At 40.1% G+C, this 27655-nt stretch overlaps 1 protein-coding gene across 3 annotated transcripts in view; it reads right to left on the reverse strand.

The window, feature by feature from the left end:
• LOC115362309 (semaphorin-3F-like) overlaps positions 1-24669 on the reverse strand; it is a 40686-nt gene extending 16017 nt beyond the window's left edge. The window contains exons 1-2 of one of the 3 annotated variants that reach the window (XM_030056179.1): positions 24355-24669; positions 8152-8285 (exon numbers count right to left, since the gene is read on the reverse strand). In XM_030056179.1, coding sequence (XP_029912039.1) covers positions 8152-8254 — 103 coding nt within the window. In that variant the 5' untranslated portion in view covers positions 8255-8285; positions 24355-24669. Of the gene's footprint in view, positions 1-7196; positions 7276-8151; positions 8286-24354 lie in introns of those variants that run through there. The other 2 variants (XM_030056176.1, XM_030056178.1) reach the window with 2 other exon arrangements.
• Between the last annotated feature and the right edge of the window lie 2986 nt (positions 24670-27655).

The raw sequence follows: 27655 nt of genomic DNA on the forward strand, positions 1-27655 counted from the left end.
TTTTGATTATAGGTGCATCTGTGCATTAATGTCTGCATGAAGGTCAATGTGCCGGTGTTTCTGACACAGTTGCTGTTCTAGGGGTCTAACTAGGTGGCGAAGTGTCACTGTCTGTCTGTCTGTCTGTCTTTCTGTCTGAGGTGCAGCTGTATGACGATCCACAAATAATCAGTAGAATCCCAAACGTCACAGCTCTGCCAAGTGCCTGGCATACCCTCCACTCTGCATGCATGGGTCTATTCTCAGGACCGCTCTCATCCCATTCCAAGAGGCATTATCCTGAAAATCAACTACCTCTGGGTGAGGGAGGAGTAGACACACCTATTGGCCTGGACAGCCAGGACAAAATGTGCCAATCTGGGCTATTTCTGCACTGTGGCAGCTACAGTAACCACAAGATGGCCTTGTCTGCATGCTAACTCAGCGACGTCATGGAGACAGAACAGATCTGGATAGGCAGAGGCAACACTGAGTAGTCAAGTCAAGTCAGCCTTGTCTATATAGTACTTTAAAAATAAAACCTGTGTGTACCTATGTGCTTTAGAAAACAGAGGGGTTATAAAACATGGAAAGAGGAGGTAGAGCATGGAACCTTAACTGCATCATTGATGTAAGGGATATAAAAACTTGGTTACAAGCAAATATTGAGAGCAATAAAACATAAAACATGTCAGTGAAAAGCTAACAGTTAAAATATATTTTAAAATATCAACTGATTTGGTTGATTTGATGTTTTAGAGAAGGCTACTCCATAGTTCCTGTCCTACCATGGCAAAAGCCCTACCTCGACAGTTGAACTGGGTCCTCAGGACGCCCACAAGTCCCTGATTTGATCCAAAGACCAGTTCCTGAGGTCTTTGGATCAAATCAGGGGCACAATGGGGACAAAACAATATCCTTATAAACTATCTCCTCTGTCTCCTTGTTTAAATGGAGAAATCTTAATGTCAAGCCTTAGTGGCAGACAGAGCAGTGTGAATACACTTTTGTCCTCTAACAGGCATCATACAATGTTCACTACATTGTTTTGGTCAGGTCCTCTAGTGCATTTACAGAAGAATAGGTTTCATGTTTCACTTTTACTAAGGGGGACTCTGCAGTCATCATTTCAATGCAATTTGCAGAAATGAAACAAGCTATCTGTCATTAATAATGGCAATAGCATTAAACCAGTGCCAACAAAGATAAAGGCAGATGTTTAGGTGAATTTCAACCTGGTAACAACATAGAGACAAATCAACTAATTGTACATAGTACCTTTACAGAACATACTATACATTGGCCTTAGCTGAGCTGGAAAGGAAACACCCAATTATAAAGGAAATACTAAGGACACAGAAAATGAGAAGGCATTTCTTAGTAATACAGTGATGTAGCAAGGAGACAAAAGTAACTTACTATCCTGTAATACACAACAGAGTTATGTTAAAATTAGATGTTGAGTTTTGGTCTAAAGGCCACCCACCTCCTGAAGAGTTAATTTCTTTCAGTGTCTGCATTATATATTTAATTAACGCAGCCGTCCACACAAAAGTTATATCATATGCATCATCTATAACAAATCAGAAAAATCTTTACTAATAATTAAACTAATAAAACACCCTCCCTGGCTCAGTAGCCAAATAAAATGCTAATAAAATGCTAATTGATCCCACTGGTTGGTCTACTGCCATGTCAAACAAGGGTTAAAGCCTTCTCAGAAATGTAACAGTTTGTGTGTGTGTGTGTGTGCGTGTCTCTGTGTGCTTGTTTAATTTTCTCACATAAGCAGCTGTGCAGCCACAAACACACTGCACAAAACACTAAAGAAAAGACTGAAACTGACATGACATTCAAATGTTTGAATTTAGATGGATCTTTTACATGCACAGGGATTTATTAATGATTTTTTTAAGTCTCAAAATTGTTTTGCAAATTTTTCTTTGAGTCTAAAATACTTAAGCTCAAATCCAAAATTGATTTTGCTTGCGGAGTGTGGCAGTTGTGTAGAATTCTGAAACAACACAAACGAGAGTTTGTTTAAATCTGCAGGTTTATAAACTGGAGGACAGGAGGACTATTCCATGTCAGGATTGGCTTGTTTATATGATCAAGATTGTTGTGGGATTGGGTTAAATGGGACAGGATCGGCTATATGGCAACCGCTGCAGGACCGGGATGGGACCGAGGGAAATAAATCAGGATTGGACATCTCCACATCACTCTTTATTTGACTGGTTTTCAGGTCTCTCCACTTGCTGCCTGCTCATTGCTGATCTGAGGTCGAACTTTCTCTTGTATAACTTGGTTTGCAGTGCTGTTTTGTAATCCCACTGTTTAAGAACTTGAGTCAGACACTTCTCTTTTCTTCTATCATCCTGCAGCACTCCGGGTTTAAAAACTGACCTCACTGCTCTGTATGGGGGCTCTGGTTGGTTACTCTTCCTCTTCTTCTTTAATGGTGCCTGGCAAACAATGAAATGGTTACCACCACCGCCAATGGGTGTAGAGTGTGGTTATAAACTTTCCACCCAAAGGACCCCCTGCCTCTCCCTCCCCGTGTAACCCTCCCACCTCCTTCCCTCTCCCAGAGATGATCCTGGAGCAGACAGGGCAGGGGGGGGGCATAGTTTTCAAATAACAAATTGGAGCTTTAAGATTTTCCCTCATAAAGAGGCAACTATCATTTGTCCTTCCTACATTTAAGGGACTGAAGAGAATTACATGAGTGGACAGTGGCCGACAAGTGTGAAAAGGATCAAAAAAGTTTTAACAACCACAATTATAAAAAAAAAAAAAAAAGACTTCACTCACAAACTTGTACCTTACAATAATTCATAACATGGAAATGATATTGTGAGAGAAAATATTTTTAAGCCTGCAAAACTTTTCAAAACACAACTAAGGAAAACAGTATGCTTCTCCATTAGTCCCTCTCCAGGTGATCCTATGATCATGTAGCATCTTAACCCACATTTATTTTCAGCCACAGCTGCAAAGGAAAATAAATCTCTGCCAAGGGACTAGTTTGCTCTGCTCTGTAATATATCAAGACAAGCCTTAAAGCAGGTCAAATAATAAGTATGGAATGTTATGATGTCAATTAGAAGTTATGAAGTTACTGAGGTAATGGATATTTTCAGCCATAAAGCTATACTGAAACAATGTGCTCTGTTCTTTATCCCCATCAGGGCAGAATTAAAGGGGGTTTGCTGGGTATTGGGACAGCCCGATTACATCAGTGGATTTTTATTGACTTTTTTTTTTTTTTTTTTTTGAGAATTCACCCTGACACTATTTGTGTGTGTGTGTGTGTGTGTGTCAGCATACAATGGTACACATCAACCAGATAGTCTTGAATAAGCTTTTTTTTTTTAGTAGGCCACAAAAGATGGCTGTTTTAATTTTCCTTTCCCACTTTGTCATGATCACAAGCTCTCAACTGAAAGAAGTTTATGAAAGCCACCCTGTCCACTGAGATGACAGTGACTAAGATTAGAACAAACTTGCCAACGATATCTGATGACAAACTGCTTACTGTCAAAGCAAACGAAAGGCTCTCTGTGTATTTTGCAGTATGTGTGTGGGAACGTGTGCCCATCCAGGAAGTGTGAGGTGGTGCTGAAACACCAGAAGGATGAGGTGGGTCTGCAGGACAGGAGGTGATTAACCCCGAACACCGTGTCCGTGGTCCAAACAGGAAGCCAGCTGACCTCCCTGGCACTGCCCCGGTTTGCTATTGATGTCATTACTGTCAGTAGGTACTGCTACAATCAGCCATTATTCACTTTATTGCCTGTTGAAGCCTTTGGGTTTAATAATCTTTCTTCCTTCCCAAGTTCACAAGCTAAGCTTTAGTTTAAATAGTGCACTGTTGTAAGGTAAAGATGTGGAATAATGAAGCTGCGTGAACATCTTTTAAAAGAAGAAGAAGAAACAGTCAATTATCAACCTAACTGCACAGACTACTTTGTCCTGTGTAGTAAAACATTACAGAATGTGGATGTCAGCACTCGAATGTGGAATGTGGCAAGTCAGAGAACACAATCTTTCTCCAAGGAGAGTGGACCAAAAATGTCTGGGCCAGTTAACGCAGATTAAATCGTAAACAAGTTATACAAAGAAAAAAGCCACAATACACAGTGAAAGACGCTATCTAAACAGGACGAAAACGGGTTGCTTGACAGCCCTAAACAAATACATCAACACAAAACAAGCACAATGTGTTTTATTTAAAATGCAAATTCAAATTGGAGCAGTTCCAAATTCATCTGCAGTCCCTCTGCTGAAAAACATTTTTTATTTTGTGCCCCCTGAATGGGATCCTGGGGTGGTTCTTAGCATGCATTCCTTGTCAACACAACTGGACTTGGCAACACCTGTTAGGAGTACTGTCAGTATCATCACCAACCAGGAAGTGAGCTCACACTCACCTATCTGTGTCTGCTTTCTGATATCACTCTCTTGCCCTGAGGAACAGAACTCACTGTGTAGCCTCAACAGGCGGGTCTCGGCCTTGTCTGTCTTCGCCTTTGGTTTTTAGGCACAACAGTCACTTTAGGCTGGATTAGTGGCTGGTTGCCAGTGTTGGCAGGCTGCCCAGGCTCCAGATCTATAGGGACTTGCCTGTTTTCCACTGCAATGTCATACAGCCAGTCAGCACTGGCTTTTTACTCTATGGGGCCGCGCAAGTAGCTCATTTGGCCCTGATCCTGCACATATTCTCAAGGAAAAAACAAACTAATCAAGGACTTCTTGGCTTTGCCTTCACTGACCCTGTTGCACCCCCGCTGTCGCATGGATTTTTCACATAGTCTTGATGACCAGAATAGAACCTTACTTTGTAAACTATTTGGCAAATGAATAGTCCTCAAGTAAATATTGTGAAAACAGTTGATTAGATTGATGTAATCAATACATATTTTAAAAGGACCATGCCGATCCTCTTTTGACTTCTTGTAAAAGTTGTCATAGTATCTGTATGTCACAAAGATTGGTTGCATAAGTGTGTACAGACAATACTTTGGTGGCTTTCAAAACATTAAAGTTGCAACACACAGGTAATTCCATCTTGGCCAGCAAACATGCCTCTAAAATCACTGTGTTACTCTATTATAATCATTTAAATATAATTGATAATATAATTATATAATTTAAATTTATGCATTAATACCAAATGTGCTGCATGTTCAAAACCTGTCCATTTTTTTAACTCCTCAGTGCTTTGGTGAGACATTAGGTAACTGAGCTGGAGCTATTTTTTTTTTAGTATTTAGTTTAGGTATGTTATGATGAATTGACTATAGTTGACTCCCTCTGTTTCTAGTTAACGTATGAGGAAAATGTTTCCTAACGTGGTACAACCAGCTATTCTCACAAGTTCATTTTGTTTTGACTAGAAAAACCATCTGGCCCTGCTCCAAACAAATTGTTATTGGGAACCACAAAACAACTGAACCAATTGGCTTAGGTGATGGTGACGGCCTGAAGTTACAGTGCGCTGACCTGGAAATACAGAAACAACAGACATCAGTGTACATTTTCATTACGAAAGCTGCAAGAATTATGAACCAACATGCTAACAAGCTGGCCATATACTTACTAACATTTGACCAGCACTTCAACTTCAGTTGAAGATAATCCGTTGCTCCCTGATTTGCACATGAAGAAGGCAGTGTCCCGTTCCCATGTTTGGGCCTGACATCTTTATCAAGTTAAAGTATGACTTTCATTCCTGGGTGTCTGGCTTTCCAAAGGGTTCCAAAGTCAACCTTTTCCAAAATATCTGACCATTTTCTTTGCACAGAGACAGTTCCCACATGTCTTTCCCATAACCCATGTCCCAGTAAAGTTTTATAGCAAAACGTCAGTGTTGATGCTACCAATAGTGACTTACTCAACCGAAAGTTCTGGGAGAACAGCCGAGCTGGTGATGTATCAGTACATATCAAGATCATAGACTAAGGATGACGAAATTTAGAATGAGGTGCAGAAAGATAAGAGCCAGGCAGGACAGTCATGGTATGGTCAGAAGAAACAGGCTGCAGTTTCCCTCTAGCACTAGTACTGTTTAGTGTCAGGACCTTCCAGCCTATGATAATGTGCTGTAACAGTGACAACTTATGTTGCATCTGAACCGCTGGGAGTAACAGGTCTTCTCACGCATATAATCAGTGTGTTTACTTTTGAAATGTAATCAGTTACAGATTACATGTTACCTGTTTAATAATGCAATACATATTGCATAATTGCATGGTGCTGCTTAGCCATCCTGAAGGCAAAGCAAGCGTTAAACTACATTTTTGTTTAAAATGTAACATACTGCTTATAGCTAAAGTGCATAATTAGGGCCCACTCACATTGGCAAGTTTGAGCCCGTATCGTGCTAAAGCCAAAATCCCCCCCTCCCCAGTCCCCGGCTGGCCTGCACTCACATTACCTAAAGCCCAAACGCGCCCAAGCACGATTGCCCCCGGTGTGCACGTCATCACGTTGAAATACGACAACAGGCATGGCCCGACGTCATTATAAATCAACGTAGTTCAAATACATTCATCATGTCTTCCTTTTAATTAAAAAAAACGTTTTTGGTCCTTTTAATCAGACATGGGATGTTTATTTACCTTGACAGTTTCGGAGGTAACTTCCTCCTTCTTCAGAAAGGTCCAACTGACAGCCGGAGCGGCACCTGTCAGATGCCGGATCTCCGCACACAGACTGCTGTACTTTCATTATAAACCGACTTTTGTTTATACGCGGTTGCAGCAGCACAACGGACAATGACACAGACAACATGTTTGATTATTGATTGCGCAACGCGGCCATTCGCCGGTAATCAAGCTGCGCACATTAAACAATTTTGCAGAGGCAGGAGGAAAGTTGCATGATTTACGTCCGCGCACTGCGTGCGTGACCGTGCATGTGCTCGTGTACGCGCCCGTACCGCGCTGAAGCACACCTCCTCCAACCGTGCCAGAGCGGGGGAAGTGTACTGTATTCAAGCACGATACGGAGCGATCACACTGGTCAAAGAATCCGGATTTTAGGGGCAATCGTGCTTGGGCACGGATCAAACTTGCCAGTGTGAGTGGCCTCTTAATGAAAAAAATGAGAGAGATCTACTTCAATCATTTTTTCTCAGTTACTGTAATGGATTACTATCACATTAATTTTCTCATTTTGTAACGCCTTTACATGTAAATCCGTTACTCCCCAACCTTGTTGCAGTAATATTGGTGCACCAGTAGAAAGTGAAGGCAGCAGCCTCCTAGTGAGCCTCCAGGTCGGCTGTATGGAGCCCCGTGCCACATTAGCCACATGAGGCTGCTGGAACGAAGCCCTCGCTACATTCTTCGGGGGGCTTCCCTGTGCGTTTGCTGAAATAAACACAGCAACCATGGCAAGCTATTTTTACTGCAGTTACACCACTGCCCTATCCTCTTTCTCAGAAGAGGAATGTGTTTCGCTGTCATCTACGCACACAATAAACTGAGTCAGCCCACCCGCTGTCACCTCTCCCTGCCTCTCACACATCTATCTCTGCCGCGCTCATACACACACATCTCCACTAGAGATTTACACCTCTCTTTGTTGTTTTTAGAGTTTCTTACCTCTTGCTGCTTGTTCGCCAACACTCACATGAATTAAATAAAGATAAATTTTATCCTTTCTTATGAATAGCCTCTCCATTTTAATTACCTCTTATTATCTCTGAACATCTTTATCCTTCTGTAAAGTTGGCTTTAGTCTTTTTTTTTCTTTTCTGTGAATTCCAAACTCTTAAGTATTCTGGTACTCTGAGGTTAACCCTCAGAGTACCCATTAATCCTTCACCTGAAATTAAAACTGAAAAGATTAAAGGGTATTCAGGGTTGAGTGCATGAAGTGAAATTGGTGTGCGGGAAAATTGCAGTTGGAAAATTGTCATAATTTAGTTTTGTAGTCATAGACGTCTGGCCCATTATCGTTTTACACATAGTTAGAGAAAGCAATCAAACTAAGCTACACATCTTCCTCCCTTTGAACAAAGAAATTTGCAGCTTTTATGGGGCTTTAAAGGGGCTTACTTAATCTTTCAGAAATAGACTTGTTTAAATGCGAAATCTACCAAGAGTGGCTGAGGATATCTACCAAATGAACTCTGCAGGAAACAAAATACAAGCTACAACTCACCTTTGTAAGACAGATACACCCTGGGAGCTGCACGGGAGTCACCACGGCAACGGTAGACACAGCAGCCCAGGAGGAGCAGGAGGACGGCTTGGCTGGTTTGCATGGCAACGGCAGCAGAGTTAACCTTTGACTTCCTACAAAAGGAGAATGGAGAACATTTCAAAGGCAAGGCAGATTAACCAACAGCTGCTTCATATCCTTCATATCCTACTGAAGAGCCTCTCTCATCCACTGTGATCACTAGCTCCATGTACTAGTCTCAATTCACTTCATATATATATATATATAAATATATATATATATATATATATATATATATATATATATGTGTGTGTGTGTGTGTGTGTGTGTGTGTGTGTGTGTGTGTGTATATATATATATGTGTGTGTGTGTGTGTGTGTGTGTGTGTATATATATATATGTGTGTGTGTGTGTGTGTGTGTGTGTGTGTGTGTGTATATATATATATATACACACACACACATATATGCATATACATATACATATACATATATACATATACATACACACACACACACACACACACACACACACACACACATGAGAAGCTGTGCACGAATGCAAACACACACACACATGCACACACACCAATTAACTGTCACTGGAAATGTGGTGTGGATTTTTAATAATCATAAACTTTTCCAGTGAATATATCTCAGGACCTAAAGCCAAACAGGTCAGTGACCAAACAGTCTTTAACTTCAGAGTGGAAAAACGATTAAAATGAATTATAGAAGTACAATGTTTGCTGTTTTGTAAGTTCCATCTCACTGTTCCACTTTTTTTTTTTTAGAGGAAATGTCCAGGAAATCACCAGCACAGCAAAAGACAGGGCCTTGTTTTCACAATGCCAACAAACCAGCAGGGCTTCTGATTGATGGTCACTGGATTGATACTAGGCCTACAAGTTATAATTAGGCTAAAATCTAGAGATATGCGACACAAAATTCAAGGATTTCTGTTTAAATCACAGCCGTCCCGTGACAGGGTGTTTTCTGTCACCTGTGTACCCCTTCTTGCGGTAGAGATGAAAAGCAGCAACTTGTACAGTGTAGGTTTGTTAGATGGTTGGGAAAAGAATACATTACTTATAGACCAAGAGCCTTTACAGACCACTGCCAAAGCCTGCAAGCTGGACAAGATTAAAATTTCCCAGAGCATGGCAACGTCTGGAGCTTGGTATAGTATCATGGCAGCAGGAACAGTCATCCCTCTAACATTCACTATGGAGACAGAGACAATTTTTAGGGCATCACAGTGGGTGGTTGATGGGGTAGAGCTGCAGGGCAGGATTTGGCCCTCATCCGTCAGGGTATATGTGGATGAAATGACGCCTGTGACTACAACAGTACACTTCACAAAAAGGATGCTTCCCAAATTGAGTTATAAATGGCCAAGGGTGAAAGAAAAGGGATGCTAATCAAGAAAAATCTTTTGAGTGAGGGGGAAACTCACAAACAAAAGATTCTAAAGAGGCAAAGAGGCATTCCTGGAAATATCAGGAAAGCCTGTGAAATGTTTAGGGTTGTATACTGCAAACTTTACAAATTAAGTGAACATTTTGGGGCTAAAACAAGAAGTGACATGAGGTTTATAGAGTCTCAGCAATGCAACACAGTATGGAATGTTTTTTTTTTTTTTTTTTTTTGTCTAACAGAAGAAGAAAGTAAGACTGAGGTTCAGTCTAAAGACACAACAGTAATGTGTGCTCTTACGACTGGGTGTACAAAGACCTATAAAGAGGTAGGCTAGTTCAGTAAGCTGAATCAACACTCAGACATCGGGTTGGTGCAGAGTAAGAGCAACAGGGTCAGGAAGGCCTTGATTTTAGCAAAAACACACCCGTGTACAAAACAGCATCACCAGAAAATAAAAAACAGTACAGGAGTAGAGCGAATACATCATGAGGAAGAAGTGGTCAAAGCTGTTTATCAGGCTAGGCAGGGATAGCAGCTGAAATGGGAATATTTCCCAGTTCCCAGGATGATCCTCAGTTCCCAGAGCAACATAAATGAAATAACAAATACAACTAGGATGATTGATAACCTGAATAGCTTCTATCAATGCACACGTGGAGTCAGTTGATGTGTGTGTGTGTGTGTGTGAGACTGAATGTGCTTAGGGGGTTTCATATGTTAAAATGATCAAGTCAGTTAAGTTACTGTTAAGTAGCCAAGTGTTAGAGCAGCTACTGGAGGCTAGAGATTGAAAAATGTAAACATTACCCTGTGAAGACAGTCCGGACCCGATGAAGACCTGACGTGTTATAAAGGTATACATTCAATGGACTGTTTACTTCTAACAACTCACAGTACCATGGAAAGATGTTCTACAAGTATACACTGTGGCCTAGCAGCCAAGGCTTGCATTAAGACGATTTCAAAAGCAGAGCAGACCAAAACACAGAAATCCATCTCACAATACAGAATCATTTCAGCTATGTATGAGGCTAGAGACTTATATTTGTACAGTTTATACTGATATTTGAATTGTTATAACTGCATCTATTAGAAAGATTTTTATTGAGTCCTGATAAACGATACTGTGGATAATGTGTTTGAGTTTTAGTAAACAAGTTGCAATAGGCTTCTTATTGGATTCTGCTGAACATGATCAATCAGAAAGCTGTGGGAGTCTTGTTCAATAGCATGCTCCACTGTCTGCAGCTTTTCTAAGAAATGTCCCTCTAAAGACTCTAAAGGAGAACACCTTCTCAACAAAAAGGTCTCATTCACAAGTATTTAGTTAGATTTACTACTTATTTACTTACATGTGATAAATGGCTATTTTATTACTGTTGAAACTGTGGACAAACAAGTATGCAAACCAAATTTGTTCATATGAATACATGCTTCATGAGACCAGCTGTCTTTTAATGTGGCTAGACATGCTAACCATCTAGGTTTCACAAAAATGAGTGAGTGTAACTCTTTGCAAAACCTGCAGTTCATTTTTAACTGTGATTTATGTATGTGGTTTAATATGTAAAATCACGACAGCATGCCCTGGCAAAGGCACTAACCACAACAGTAGGCTTTCCAACCACCAGGCTGATGCCTGGTGAAAATAACAGTTATCAACTCTACCTCTCCAGCTTCAATACTTTATTCAAGATGTTTAGCAGCTTTGTATAATGAGTCATTCTCGTGTGCTTACAGGGTGGAAAGATGGATGACAGAGGGCTGAGTGTGCATTAAGAGTAAAGTTGTTTCCAAGCCTGTAATTATGAGCCACAGGTGACTGTGCAGCATATTATCAGCCCTGACAAAGTAAAATAAGAAAAACCACCTGCACAGTTAAGTGGAAGGGATGGGCATCCTAATAGCAGAGTACTGGACTAAAACAGAGGATAGTAGAATGTCCAGACACTTAACAACACAGGCTGCAGGTGAACTCGAATACAAACAGACAGACAGATATATCACAGGACTGAGAAGAGGAAAATAGGGAGTGAACTGTGAAGTAAGTGAAGTCAAGCCAAGACAAGGCCTGTCAAGTGAAAGAATAGGAAAGATCTATGTCTCCAGAAGACTTCCTACAGCCTGCTTGACTACTGCACCAAGACAGACATATTCCTGTAACACTGTAAGGACATTAACTAGTTCCACTGGCTAAATATCGTCAGAGTACAGCTTGCTTGATATTGAATAATCTGTGGTTACTTTTCTCTCTCTTTGAAATGGTTTTGAAATGCTGTAAACTACTACATGTATACATAACATATATAGTGGCTGCACGGCATTCTGGTCAGTAGAAAAAGTGGTATCAGTGACCCTTCTATGATAGATTTCTCCAAGTATGATGTATGACAACTGAATATCGGTTAGTCTAATTCTTGCTCTTTGAATCTGAGGGATTGACACGAACACCTGATGTTTAGCATTAACTTTTCTACTGTCAAGCTCTGCTGTCACTGCACCAGAAATAAATTTTGATGTGATGACATACTGTCTTCATTTGTCTAGTCGTTCACAAGAAAAAACAAAATATACAGACAAAGTTCCCAGGAATAGTATCTGTACTGCCAAAAGCTGTTTTTAAGTGTTTTCCTTTGAATCACAAGATCAAAACAGGCACAGCTCCCACACGGATCTGTCCCGCTGAAAACAGCATGAGGCAGGCTTGAGAAGTGGAGTGGCCATTTATTACTGGGCAATGAGCATACAGAAACCAGTATATTCAGACAAACCCCAAAACATAAAGTTCTCCAACAAGGCACCACCTGCCTCAGGTCCCACACAGTACAGGTAGCTGACAATCAAATCATTGTACCAACAGCACCTGCTCTGTGTGTGTGTGTGTGTGTGTGTGTGGGCTACCAGCAACTCCATCTCAACTTTCACAATCTTGCATTCAGGTGATCATTATCATTATCAAATTTTTTTTTTGGTTATATGAAATATTGCCAATATAATAACACAAATTTTATTGTTCAATTATCATCATAGACTATCTCCAATCCTCCATTGAAGGGCAACTGGCTTTGACGGTAAAATGCACAGTATCCTCACAGTAAATGAACTGTGAGGATAAATTGCTTTTTCACTGTGGTAAGAAAAAAAAATCATATCATCACAGCCCTATGATAAACCAAAATACCACAGCTCATTTCTCAATAAAGGCATAGGGTGAATCTTTGTGGGCATATCAGTCAGACTACACTACTGGGCATATTCTTTGATACATAAATGAATCTTAAATTCTTAAGACGGATTTAGTCTGCTTTGTTCTCAAAATGAATCACATCTAGTTCAGCAGTGTGATGCTGATTTTTATATGACAGCTATCCTGACTGGACCAACAGAAATAGTGTACAGGAAGTTGATATGAGGTTTACTTACTAATATACTAATGTATTATAATATACAGATGTGCAAGAGGTTCAACCTGCTGTGCTTTTACTTTACCATTATAAAATACCCAAACATTAACATAATACTCTCTTTTAGTCATTTGTAAAAAATGCTCTGAAGAGAGTTTGATCTTATATTTCTGATGAAAGATCATGTTATTAGCTCCAGCTATGTGCACTGAGTCTAACTGGAGTCAAAAGCCTGTTAGCCACATGTGCACTAATGCTGTGCTCCATTCAAAGTTGGAAGTCAGAAATTCACCACTGGTAGGTTATAATTACAACCTCCTACCGGCCAGCTAAGAAAACCCAAGATACATGGACATCCATATGGAATACTGTTCCCCGTACCACTGCTAATGTTGATAGTTAACACAGGATCTTAACTGCAACTTTGCATTTCTAATGTACACATTTAACTGTTTCCCACACAGGTTGTTAACAAATGTTTGGTCATATGATGCCAAAAATATAATTGCAGTACATTTTGAGGATTCTACATGTTAAAAGTGATGCTTTGTGGTGTTTATAGTGCATAACACCTTGATAAAAAGTTTCCTTATTTGGAATACGAAACTGAGGGGCCATTGCAATCAATCAATGTAAAATTTGGAGATCAGTCATCTGACTAATTGCAGCAAACAAACATTAGGCAAACTCAAATTATAATCCTGTCAAATGCACTTCTATCTTTTGGGAGAGGCAACTGAAACAGCAAAAAGTACTGGGAAGACAGGCAAGCTGTATCATGCGGGTAGCACAAACAGTGAAATCTTCAATATTTGACCTAAGGAGGGCTGCTTTTACAAAGACATCCCAGAGCAGTGTCACTCCAACCACACTACAGTGTGGATGGGAGGAGAGAGAAAAAGAGGCCAATAAAGTAAGTAGGAGCTGAGTAGCAGTGGAAACTTAGATCAAGCCATTACACATTCGACATGAAGCCAGCATTTTAACCCACTGCTTTAGTTCCTTAGCCAAGTGTGAGGCTCAAGTAAAAAAGAACTGAATAGTTAAGAGCAGTGCTTCAGATTTTGGACTATGAAATTGGAAAAAGTAACCTATGGTAAGGTGTGCTGACTGCCCCCACCCAATCTCAATAAATGGATTACTGACAACATGTAATGAACAAAAGACAACCTGGAGATTTTCACTTCCTCAGTGTGATGAGTTATCCACTATGTGGGGTTCTTGGAGGATCGTCATAGTGGGCAAAAGAGTACAAACTACACTCAAAATTTCACAAACTCAGCAGTGGACCAGCTGTTCACCGTCATTGCACTGAAAGCAATGTCATTCAGTTCAAAATGTGATTGTCCTATATGAATAATACTAAATACAAAACATAGGTCATCACAGGATATGACATCTAGAACTAGATCAGACTAGAGGGGCAAAAGCTTGATGTAGTTCTTGGTCATTGCTGTTAAACTGGAGTTCAGCCATTCAAAATCAACACCCACAGGGAATCATCTCCACCTGGCAAAGAAAGACTGCAGTTCACACCAACATACAAACCTAAACAGAGTTCAATTTTGTCAGGGGAAAAAAAAACTAGATAAACCCTGCGGTATCTTTTTACCAACGAGTTTCTATTTGTTGACACTTTTGGGTGCAGCTCCCAGATACTAGATAAATTACACTGAGATTGATGGGATATCACATTCTAAAATGTATTGCTTTAGTTGTACGCTACGTCCTCAAAGAATTTAGTGTCTCTTGAGAAGATTCACCTCAAGGAAGAATTCATCATGCCATGACACAAAGCTGTCAATCGTGTGAGTTTTACCCCTCCTAATAAATTCTTGCCTCCCTCACATCCTATGGCTGAAATGCCCTTGAGCAAGGCACTTCAAGTTTTTAAGTCTCTGAAAGTTCATTGCAATTATTGCAGTGGAATTAATGGGAAAAAGGAGAAAAAAAGATATCAGAGCATACACATTTTGTAGATATTACACTAAAGATGCAAAATGCTGGTATAGTCCTTTAACCCCCTGGACTCTGTCAGTTGAGCTGCTCATTGACCAGCAGTGCAGACTGCGTGAGGCAGAGCATTGCTGGGGGAAAAAACTCAGTGAACCTAACCTGGATTAATACTGATTAAAAAAAAAAAAAAGAATTTATCAATACATTTGCTGCAGCAGGCAATATATAAAATGTACTGGAGGGGCTAATAATCAGGACCTGATCATATGAATTTCAGAATTAAAAGCATGAAGAGTCAAATAAAATTATCAATACAAACTATTCAGACAGTTAGCCACTTATCGATGTGTGAGACAAACCACCCACCCTGCTCATTTTGTCATGTCATCCAGTCATAACTCTCATCCACTGGTGTTCGCGAGGAGACCCTCATGACAGTTGAAACGCTGGTCAAATTTTAAAGTCAATGTAACACACAGCAAGTTAGCTGGTTCTGTAGCAGCCGTCTCCAAAACAACCGAAGTGAATAAAGAGTTTCTTTAGAGTTAAAGTCATAAAACTAAGTGATGTGAAGAGAAAACTGCCCCACCTGTCACCTGTGCCTAATTACCCACCATCACTGAATAGAATCACAATCCCCGACAAAAAATGTACACATTTACCAAAAAAACTGACTTATTCAATGAATTTTTCCAAAGTTTTGATGACTAAAAATGTATGTTGATGCAATGACCAAAACATGCTCGAGTAGTACAAAAGTGAATGAAATATGACTGTTTGGCTACAGTGTGCTGCACAGCTGTCACAGCACATTTGTGAAGTTCAGCAGCATCAGTCTTTATGGTATAACACAGAGTAAAATGTCTTTGAGAAAGTCAAAGCAGAAACAGGATCCTGTACTATAACACATTCTGGTAAGACAGTGGACAATATTGTCTCATAATCATTGTTTTTTTTTTTTTTATCTCATTCAGTGATAAAAATTTTTCCCACAAGTGGAAAGTGGAACAATACAATCCCTACGCAGTTATGGGTTTTAACATAAACTGTGCTCTGTAGAAAAATACCAAAGTCACATTTTAACAATACAATACAGAGAGTAACTGAGTAAGCTGGCTAATTACAGCAGAGACTGAACAGAACCGTCTTGTGAAGAGGTGACAGCATGCTAAGTGCAACATGATGTTGGCCAGAAAGTGAGTTTTGCAAGCCATAAATCTCAGCAGCTGGCCAGGTAATCACTGAGTCACACATTCTGATCGGCACCTCAATTAACATGTACTAAGGCCATTTTGTGACACACAGCCAGGATTTTCCTGCACAGAGAAATTCAAGGTGGCGGTCTAAGTCATTTTCCATTCCTCCTTCCAATATGCCCAGTGCAAAGGAATGTGTATGTTCATTACAACAGCTGCATTGCATAAGGCAAAAGTCCTGTGGTGTTATCTTGCTAGTTCCACTTCGGGACAAAGAAGGGCCAAGCTAGGCAAAGTTTGATGCAATGTCATGGGCTGTAAAGTTAGCATTTCTGCCATTTAGTGTCAGTCAAAAACCCCTATGAAAAATATGAATGGGACTTGCAAGAAATGCCAAAAATAGTCTATGCTACACTGCAGGCTACAACCTGCACATTTTGCTGCATGAAATAAAACACATTAACGTCACTTCTGTGAGTTTTTGCCCTTCATTATGGTTATATATGGTTCTATCTAAAAATAAAATTCTGTCGTATATGGATGTGCTCATTTACTGGACCAAAGATAGTTCTGACGTTACATTATTATCAATCATAGAAACTGTGGTTTAAATGTACCTATACTGTTTCATTATATTCCTCACAGCTCTGCAAAAATCGTTTCACAGAGGTTCCAGCTTCTGGCCTTGAAACATAGTGAAAGCTCAATCCAACTACAAAAACAAAACCTTCAGGGATAGCAGCACCTGAAATTCAGATCAATAGCACTGGCTCCTTACAATCCCCAGCTTCCCCTTTAAGATGTTTGAGCAGGTGATGGTGTGTAGTTGGCTGATGCTTGAGGCTGAGAGGCTGCTGGCTACTGGAGAGGCCAAGCTGTCAACGTGACGGCTTATTAGCACGACCTCTTGAATAGCTAACCAACACAGGCTGGCAGCACAGACCCACCATGAGGGGTTGATGGGGGTCGTGTTTCCATGTCGGCCACAGAAAACCCAATAATTACTTACCAAAGTCCAACTCCTTAGTCAGTGCTTCACTGTGTGACTGAGAAGGGATCAGTGTCTGTCAACCTGTCATCATGTCGGACAGAGATAGAGGGAGGTGGATACTGTAGGACTAGTGTTGTCACAAGAACCAAAATATCAATAGGAGCCAAATACTGGTGTAAAAGATTGCAATCAATTTTGGATTTTAAAAACATTTGATACTTTCACCAAATGTGTTCTGCATGATCAAAGATCACTTTTGACTGTGTGAACATATGTTTTAAAACAGTTAATAGAAGGATTGGACTAGACAGAGTTACTGTTGGGCTCTTGACAGTGGACTGCAGCACTCACAGTCACAACAGCTGAAAACATTCAACAGCATCAAAGAGTGTGCCATGCCTTTAACTGGATCCCAGTCCAGCCACATGGGCTGAAAACATGGTTCCAAGAACCAGAAGCGACAGACACCTAACAGACATTAAAACCTCTGTGGAAAAGCTGCTGCAGAAATTGCCAAGCCAAGTGCTAACAATTTGTTGATGGTTTTTCTTTTCTTTCATTTTTTTTTTTTTTTTTTAATAAAAGGCAGAGAAAAACTTTGTGAAAACACAAGACAGTTCAGGCCATTAGACTACTATTTTCCTTTTGGTAACAAAATGAGACATTTGCAAATGTGATGTTAGAACAAGCAAACTGGCCATTATCTGCCTCCCCTGCTCCTCCTCTCTTTCTCCATCTCTACAATGTTGCCATACTTACTTCCATTATGAGGAATCACTATATAACGTTCTTTGTGATATTGTTATAATAATCAGTGTCTTCCAAACTCAATATTAAGTGGGCCTAATTCGCAAGTGAAAGTGAAATGCCTCTCTCCTGAAACTAATGTATGGCACACAACAAACATGGTCAATGGACAGTAATAATATGCATTTTTTAAGACAGGTCTAAAACTTGACAAGTGTTGTATGTAAGTATGTAAAATATTACATAAAACTAAAAACAATTCTGGTCACTTGTTTCTGAAAATGCATATCACAGTAAAGTGACTTAATTTCCTGTTTCTGACTTTGATATGTGGGCTATTCTTTCTGCTTTTGTTTTTCTACATCCAATATAATGTGTAGCAAGGGATCTATCACAATTCCAAGTCTGTCAATGTTTAATAAAAAAAAATGTGAGTTGTTGTTTTTTTCTCTTAACAGTTAATTTCAGTAAAAGACAGTGATCAGGTACTCAGTTTTGTCCCTATATGCATCGTTTCTTTGGCATGGTATTTATCTACACTAGCTAGTTTCTTTGCTTTCAAAATCAACAACCAGAGCTACACAGACAACAGTGAAAATGGGCAGATGCATTGAGTCTGTTCACAAATTCAACATTTATCATATGTGTCAATGGTCCAAGTCCAAAACAGCACAGAATTTAGACAATCTGTATTCAATTCTGTTGAGGCATAGAGTTGTACATGTAATCATATGTAAATCAAATGCAGTCAGCTGTTAACAGCCACAAATTATTATGTGTTGTTGTCCAAGAGCTGGAACCTCTAATGTGACAGCCAGAGGGTGTGAGACATCTTTAGCAGCAGCCATCTTGAAGATATTTCACTCTGATGACAAACTGAAACAAAAGTCAATCTTGCAGTATCATTTACAGGACTACAAAAACACAGCTCTTTAATTGCCCTAATCTGACTTTTAAAAACCCTGCCAGATTTAAGTCCCAGCTGGCACCTTATGTTTTTTCTTCCCTGAGGGCCAAGGGGAGTGCTGGGCTCTCCCTTGCGACAAGACAAAAGAAGCTCTTCCACGTCACTTTACATTCACGCCAGTGGCTTTCCAACTCCCCCCCAGCCTGTCTCGCTTGGTAATCCTGCCCCCAGAGCTGAATCCCTCAAAGCAGAGGTCCAGCAGGGGTGTAATAGCACGACATGAGAGACAGGAATCCACCATCACATTCTGACACCTGTTTCACACAGCTTTTGCTCTTTTCATTTACACAATAAACACCACATTCCTTTGCAATTACCAGAACTTCTCTCCCCTCCTATTTATAATCTACAGCTGTTTTCCAGTCTGTGATAAACGTGTAACACAACAAAATTTTCTGTTATTGTGCATTACTTTTCCAACCGTAAAACATAATCCCTCTTGTAAGACCTCAAACCAGATTAAACAGTAGTACACTAAGAGTCATTCCAATTGCATCAACTTCGACAGGGGCAAATCTGAAAAGAAAAATGTCCTCCAAGGCAACGCTGTTATTTTAGTTGTTTCAATAGTTAACTGAATAGTTTAACTGAATATCTGAAAGCATGCTGATATGCAACAAATTTCAAAATAAGATTCAAAGATTTCAAGATTTAACAGTAAAACCCATACCATTATGAGTATACGGTACCACTTCAGCCTTTGTAGTCAGCTGGGTTATTCAGATAATGCCGTGACAAACCATTTGTACAGATTAGGTTTAAAGAAGTATAGGCTGTTTTTAATGGAAACGTTGGTTATGTTGGACATTCATTTTGATTCAAGTAACACTAAATACTTATTCTTATAAATATTTTAATTGGGATCATCTTTAGTGCAAATTGTAGTGACATTGAACTATTTTGCACTCCTGAATCCCCCTGAAGGACCCCACTAGGGCCCATGAATGCCCCTTGGGGACCCCCCACAGAACCACTGGTCTCCAGCGCTTTGCCGTGTAAACAAGATCAAAATGAGGCAGCGATCTAGATGGCACAACGAATATTCACAAGACAATAAACTATCCCATCTCTACGTTTGTAGCTCTTTTCCTTATGCTGAGTGGCTCATTTGAGTGTTTAGGATTTCATTCACCCCACCTTACAGTTGGATGTGGTGCCAGCCCCCCTGTGACTGTCTCCAAAAGACAGGCTCTACCTCTGGCAGGGCTCCAACAATCTGCAGAATGGAGGCTTAATACCCCGCGGGCTGACAGCTGCATGGATTATCTCCCCTTGCTTGCTGTCATTGACGCCCCCTGTATTGTGCCTTTCCCTGTAAAAGCAGCACCAGATTTAGGAAGGAGGGTAAGGGAGGGAGGATTAGGGGTTAACATTCTGAAGTTCGGAAGTCAGGTGCTTCTGCTTTTGAAGTCTCAGTGACATGCACAAGTGCTTTGTGGCTCACTGCGTACAGTTTATCTATATTAATAGTATGTAATCAGCCTGCATGAGACCCCCTCGCCACTGTCAGAGGGCTGACATTTATTATACAAGACAACGATGACCTTCCCCAGACAGATAATTGTGTTTTTGATGCCTTGGTATGAAAGAATGAGGTGTGTTAGACAGTAGCAGAAGTGCAATCAAAAGTGCACTAGACGTTTTGCCACGACAGAGAGTCAAAAAGAGGTCATCAGCTTCCTGGTGCTGGAAGAATTTAGATCTTTTGTAGCCTACACTTCACCAAGGGCTGAGATCTTTTATGTTGTTGTATGTTTTTATGTTTTTCTATACCTCTTGTCAGTGAGATTGTCATCTTAATCAGATTTTACCTGTTTCAATAAAGAACATAACATTAATAATCTACATGAATCCACACTTTCAATTGGTCAAAGCAATTGGCAGCAAGTATTGAGGATGGTAAAACTGGAAACACTGTAAAACTATTTATGAATTTTTTTTAAGTCTTTAAAAGAGACTGGTGTCTGTATTCGATTTGTTTAGTCACTATTTTTCTTTATATTGCGTTTATATATTCACCAATAACTTGTATTTGTATATTCACTATATAATACTGTATATTATAATAATTTGTGCATTCTGGACTCCACTGTCTATGAAAATGTTTAAAGCTGTGCCAGTGGACAACTGTTTGGACTGTTGTGTGAGCAGCCATGTGGTACCCAGTGTGGGCTGCAGTCCCTATGAAGTAAAGTGAAAGGTCCAGGCTGACTTTTTCAATGCATTGTAAATAAGGCTCATGCAGAGCTGGTTTTATTCAATCATAAAGAAAAAACAGGTCAGAAAAAAGAATTAAGCCTAAAGCCACAAAAAGTCATGCCCATTTTGAACTATTACTTTCTTTCTCTGCTATGATACAGAACAATGTTACATTTTATTTAGTAAAATTTAACTGGAAAATAAATCAATTTTTAAGCTTCTAGGCCACTTGAAAATAAAAGCTCCACATATATTAGCAGTGCATTCCCCATTATCACTTTCAGTTCCACTACCCCCCTTCCTCACGTGTTGACCCTCACTGATGGCCCCACTTTGACCCCAAACCTCACTAAGGTCGTCATGGAAACCGTCTCCAGAGGCTGGTTGCATTTGAGTTGGTCCTGGCAACACTTCACTGCACCAAATCCCTGATGACAAATTTAAGGCAGGGACAGTGTCAGACAAGTGATGATGAACACTACCCTGATCCCTATCGGCTGACACTGAAGTGGCAGCAGTTTGGGGTTTGAGGCTCCGCTGCCCCAAAAGGATCAGCTCTACTTGTTCTGATGGATTAAATGACATGACTGTTTTGTGCTGATTACACATGTTAGTCTATCTTTATCTTCTGTTTATAGCAAGATAAAAGAGGAGATGTTGTATCAATGTCAGAAAGTTGGCAATAAAGTCTCTCACACACCTGAGAGTAAAGTCTCAGTGTTCAGGTAATGCATTCTATGTTTCACTTGTCTTTCACTACTTCTGACTCATACTTTTTTACCTACACATCTGTCACTGTCTTCACACTGTTGCAATTCCAATAAATAGTTTTTTTTTCTCCATCATTTACTTCCCACCAAATATGTATGTGCAAGCAAAAACTAGCAGGCTAGTTGAGGATACAGAAAACAGAGTCTAGAGAGCCAAAGGAAAATGAGCCGGAGGTGCATTCAGTTTAAAGGTGCACTATGCAACATTGTGACACTGAGAACCCTTTAGACTCAACTGACTGAAAATGTGGAATGAGCATGTAATTTGATGGTCCAGTCTGCGTGGTTGACTCACTGACAAATTTTGCATTTATTCTATGTTTATGTCAGTTGAGTCTAAAGGGTCGTCACTTCAACTGATAATGGGCATTTTTTATTAGTGCAGCTTTAACTCTGTAAAAACAAAACATAGACCAACGACATCAACAGGTAGGTTGGGCCCCAAATTTATTCAGGTTTTTTCTGACATTCAACTAAAATGTGAACACTGCCATTTCTAAGAAATGAAGTTCTCACAATTCAGTTACCTCTCACCGCAATTTGGAGCTGCCAACATGCAAAATTGCTTCGTGCATCTTTAAATCATAATAGTGTGGGTGGTTTGGTTGTTTGGGAAAGGCCCACTGACTAAAGACTGAGCGAAGAATGTTAATCTCAAACCTCAACGCACAGGTACTGTCATGCAAAGTGGTGCAGCTTCATACTAATTAAAAGTTTGCAGAAATCTGCACCACAGAACTCATTCTGACTAAAGGTGTGACGTCATTAGTAGAAAGACGAATAATTTATATGACAGCATAATTAAAAACACACATCTGCAGTACTGTTGTACACCACTGCGCCTCAGATATCTCTTGAAGTGACACCCAATAAGGCCTGGCTGAATGTTGGGAAAGCATGATGGTACAGTACATAGAGAGATCCTCTTTAACAAAACAGAGGTTTCAAACCCACACCCTGCTGAAGTGTCCTTCAGCAACTGAATTACTACCATCCCGGCCCTGCGGTTTGGTAGCTGACCCTGACCTCTGACCTCCCTCTGGAGGGATGTGGAGAAAAGACTGCTTCACTGCAGAGATCAACAAAATATTATTGTATGAATTCCATAACTCCACATCACCCAGCAAAGCTGATAAAAGCAACAGCCAGTGACTCTCAGTATCAAAAGTGTTTGTCACTGGCCAATGACAAATTGATTTTGAGGCAGCAAGTGATGAAGCATGCTGTGCTGCATTGCTATAAAAGGCGAGAGAAAACAAAAGGAGTGTTCAGTTCAATGACAGATGTGAAACATATTCAAAAACAGCAGCTACACTGCTGAAAATAGACATGTGCTGTGTTATGGACAATAATAAGAAGGAATTATGAGGGATAAAGAACAGATATAGATATAGATAAGGATAAATAAAGACATATGCAGAAAAAGACAGTACCAGTGTTACAGATACAACACACTCTGTTAAAAAGTGCAGATCATTTTGCCCTTCACTGATGACGCACAATCTACAACTCACTCTACTTTCCCCTGTTGGCTGTGCATTTTAAATGCAAAACCATTACATGTTTTGACCAAAACTGATAGAATTCCTTTGGCGCATAACCTTTAATATTTCAACTGTGGCTGAAAAAGAAAAAAAAAAAAGCATGGCTAAGAGCTTTTCCATGTTTTCTGGAAGTGGGAGTGGACCCTCTCACCTTGGCACAGCAGCACACTGAGTAATGTTGAGTGGTGTTAAGGGTGACTACGTCTTTCTTGACTTAAAAATAAAATATTTAAATTCAAGCTTTATTCTATAGGTAGGAGATCCATGAAATCATCCTGAAATGAAGAGAAAAATGCAAAAATAATGTAATTTAATAGACAGATAGATAGATTGATAGATGCTAGGCCTGATTTAATATAAGTTCTCATTTTTAAAAAAAATGCAGCTTTCATACAGTCCAGCCTGAATAACTGAGAAGAAGACATGCTATTAAACAGCTTGACTTGGGCTTGCCATAAGGAGACCGACATGTCTCTGAGGAGGGTATTAATTATTTGAGGTGGTAAGTCAGTGAGAAAGAAAAAAAAAAGATTGCTTTAAACGGAGATATATTATGCATTGCATTTAGCGATGCAGTCAGTATTAATAATACACAGAGTCACTCTGACCTCGTTGAAACTTTAACCACTTCGAGGAAAAATAATGAGTTTTAAAGCTAGTTTAGCTAATACAAACAGCAAACAACGGGCATTCAGCCACTTAGAAAACAAACTTGGACGTTAAAAAAAAAGGGGGGGGGGGGGGAAGTAGAGAAAGTGTTTCCGTGAGTTAAGGAAATTCAACAAGCAGGTTGAGAAAAGAACAGGAAAGGAAAGAAAAGGACAGAAGAGGAAAGGAAAGCTGCATCCTTCTGGTGTGTCAGTTGGCTGCGCACTGAGTGAGGATGTGAAAAGGGGCACTTATGGGGTAAAAAAAAAAAAAAAAAAAAAACAGGTAGCAAATGAAACTGAATCCTTGTGGAAACAGTGGGAAAGGGAGACTTAAACTCACTGGAAACGCTGCTGCAGGTGACTTCAGGTCTGGCTGCTGTTCCGTCGCCTCCTCCACCTCATAAGTTTTCTCTTTACAATCCGACAGTGGAGCTTCGGGAAGACCTCACATCGGAAACCGCGGTTATATTCCCATTTAAAACACTCCGCGAACCCGGCCGCTGGTAAACCCCGACACTGCTCTGAGTTTACCGGCAGGTGTTTCCATCGACACTGACTGACTGACTGAGTGTGGCGGTGTGTCCCAGTCTAACCAGCCATGTTACAACGAGACATCCCAGTTTAACCACCTCACTGCCAGAGACAAGAACCACAACTGGCACTGACACATGTAAGGAAAAACAAGAGGCGCAGGTTGACGGCTAATACCTGGCACGAAGAATGTCAGGGAAAAAAAAAGTCCGCCTCAAAAGTTAGGGCGAGTTAACCTGCCCAAATAATGCACTCAAAATAATTCAGTTTAAAGGTAAGGTGATATTAAGACATCTCCTGTGTCCCATGAAGCTGTTTTTGCCTCATGTGGTGAGAGAGAAAAGGGAGTGGGGGAAGAGAGGGCATGACCATGAACCCATGCTGTGTATTTGTGTCCCTGTTGTCTTTGTGCCATGCAGCAAGGCATGGCCTCAGAAGAAAGGCAGTGTGGGATTCCAAGAATTCCAGGCAGCAGTAAGAAGCCTGGTGACTATGAGGGAGGGGAGGATTTAAGTGGGAATTAAAGAGAAAAATCCAAACATGTTCACAGTGTAGGCAGTGTAGGCCAGCTTTGTGCTGCTGGGTCAAATTTGTTGTTTGGTCAAAGAGGATTCAGAGATCATCATGAACGACTGCCTCATGCACAAAACAAAGCTATTCATGCTGTGGGCTATAGATAAATTAAATAATAGGGAATGCAATACATTTGGTGCATTGTTAATAATAGCGAGTGCTCCCTTTGAATCCCAGTGTTTGTTTATGATAACTTCTAGGTAGAAAACCTCAGCCTTACCAGCATATAAGTTCAATGGCACACAGCAAACAGGCAAAGAAACAAGTAACAACTGTGATATAATTTCAGCTCAGGAGAAAATGGTGACATCCTGTTGTATTTGGGGGTGTCAGGTAATGCGAAGGAGTGGAAAAGGGTTTGAACTTTCCAGATCTAAGAGCAAACTTTCTCCTAAAACTAGCAATTAGCTCGACCAGCACTAGATGGCGCTGTTGTGTAGAGTTTGGCTTATCAAAGACGCTGCCTAATCAATACAGAAACATAAAATAATCGCAAATAATCCAGTCAGAAATGTCAAGGTTTCTCAGACCATCTTTGAAATCTACAATTATGGCTGAATAATGGTCACAGCAATTATCAAAGTTGCCGATCTCACAAGAGAATGAACCGCCGGTTTTCTCCCCAGAAATGGCTGTTGTTATCGCGATGACAAAATGATTTAGTCTATACACAACACAGAAGACAGTTTTGCACCAAAGTGTTTAGTAACTTGGCTGTTCAAATGCCATAGGCCTGCCTGCATCATCAAATTGTGCCCAGATGTTAAAACTGATTTTTAAAAAGTCCTGCAGACATGAATATCTGAGTTAAACATGGACAGCTTTCAATAGTGTTGCTCAAACAAGTTAGCCTCATGTGCTTTTAATGGCAGAAGAAGAAGAAAAAAAGTCCAACCCAATTACATCTAGTCATTTTTTTTCCAGCAATAATGACGGAAGATGCCATAGAGTGAACCATTTTGCTTCCTCACTAGGATGCATTAAGTAGAGGTAGAAGGAAATTGCACATTGAAAATAATGTCCAGGTTTTCAGACACACTAAAGTCCATGAATGCAACGTAGCACATGCACAAGAGAAGTGAAAGGTGTGCCCTTATGATGGCCTGTCAAACCAATGAAGATTAATTATTGAGTCAAGGATGTGAGCCGGAGTAACCTGGAGGAATGTTGGCTGAAGAAATATGAGAGCCTTTAGTGGCATGGAAGGATGTTAGCAATGTGATCTGGTTCTGCAAATCATCGTTCAAAAGACAGCATGCTTCAGTGATCGAGGCCCAGTTCAGGTACAAACACTGGATGCTCTGTTCAACTTTGCACGTTTAACTGATTCCTTCGCATCCTCCATCGGTCTTATTACCATCCCTTTTGACAACCCCTTCAAACCATGAGCATGGCATGAGTGTATCTTTTGTATTTATTAGAATGCAGATTTTGTGTTTTACATCATTAAACATTGGAGAGGTTTGGTTGTGTAAGGAAACAAATTCACAAATGGACTTAAATTGCAGTCGGTGTATGACACACTAAAGATGGGCACACTTTACATATTCATTACCTAACATATCACAATGTGAAGGTGGACATGTCTTTATTTGTATATCCGTCACTTAAAACAGTTATTCTCAATCGTGGCCTGTTTTTTTTTTTTAATCCCCTGGCAGGTTCTAGGTAAGAGATAATCTTACTGGTCACTCCAGTTTTGGAATTGATTTCTCTTTCTGTCTGTGATCCTTCCTGAAATCGCTTCCATTTTTCCATTTTTGCCTTTTTTGGGTTTGTTGTGGAGCTTTTCCTTGCCCTCAGTCAAGAAGATTACATGCATATCCACCTTAGCGCAGGTGCAAGATAAAAATCAACTGAGTAAATGAAAGGAACCACAGAGGGTCTTTGTCAAAGACCTGAAACATCATTGAAATGCTGAAACATCTTGTTGAAATATCTTGTTTTCACAAGAAATGACTTGGGGCAGCATGCTGCTGTGCAACAACTTTAATTTACTGAGGTTTCCTCCATGAGGGTTCAGGTCAGGGATGTCATTTTGTTTTCTATAAATGGATCTGTAAAACCTTTTGAGACTGTAAACAGTGATTAGGGGCTATAAATAAGCTTTAACCTGAATTAAGCATCATCCTCCAGATTTTTCAAAGTCTTAATTAAGTACTTATACATTACTGAAACCATGAAACACTAAAACCATCTGACTGCTATTTTTCTCACTTATGAATTACATTGAACTTTTTAAACACTGAAAGGACCAAAAGGAATGAGCAGTGAAGCTCATCCATACGAATCAGCTGCAGGTGAAACAGCTGTCAGCCCACATGCCTTTAGCTCAGTAAAACGTACGTGGTAATTCTCTCAGCCAATACCTATACTGCCAGGTTGTTGTCCTTGCCTTATACTGAATATTGATTCCTTGTTGTTTACACACTTGTTTTGCTTGTACTAATTCAAAACCCTACTGTAACATGTAGCTGTTACCTATTTATAGTACAGTGACTCAATCCACTGTAACTGGAAAAGGTGTTTTTGCCTGC

This window comes from Myripristis murdjan, chromosome 7 (assembly GCF_902150065.1).
Source record: "Myripristis murdjan chromosome 7, fMyrMur1.1, whole genome shotgun sequence".
NCBI lineage: Eukaryota > Metazoa > Chordata > Actinopteri > Holocentriformes > Holocentridae > Myripristis > Myripristis murdjan.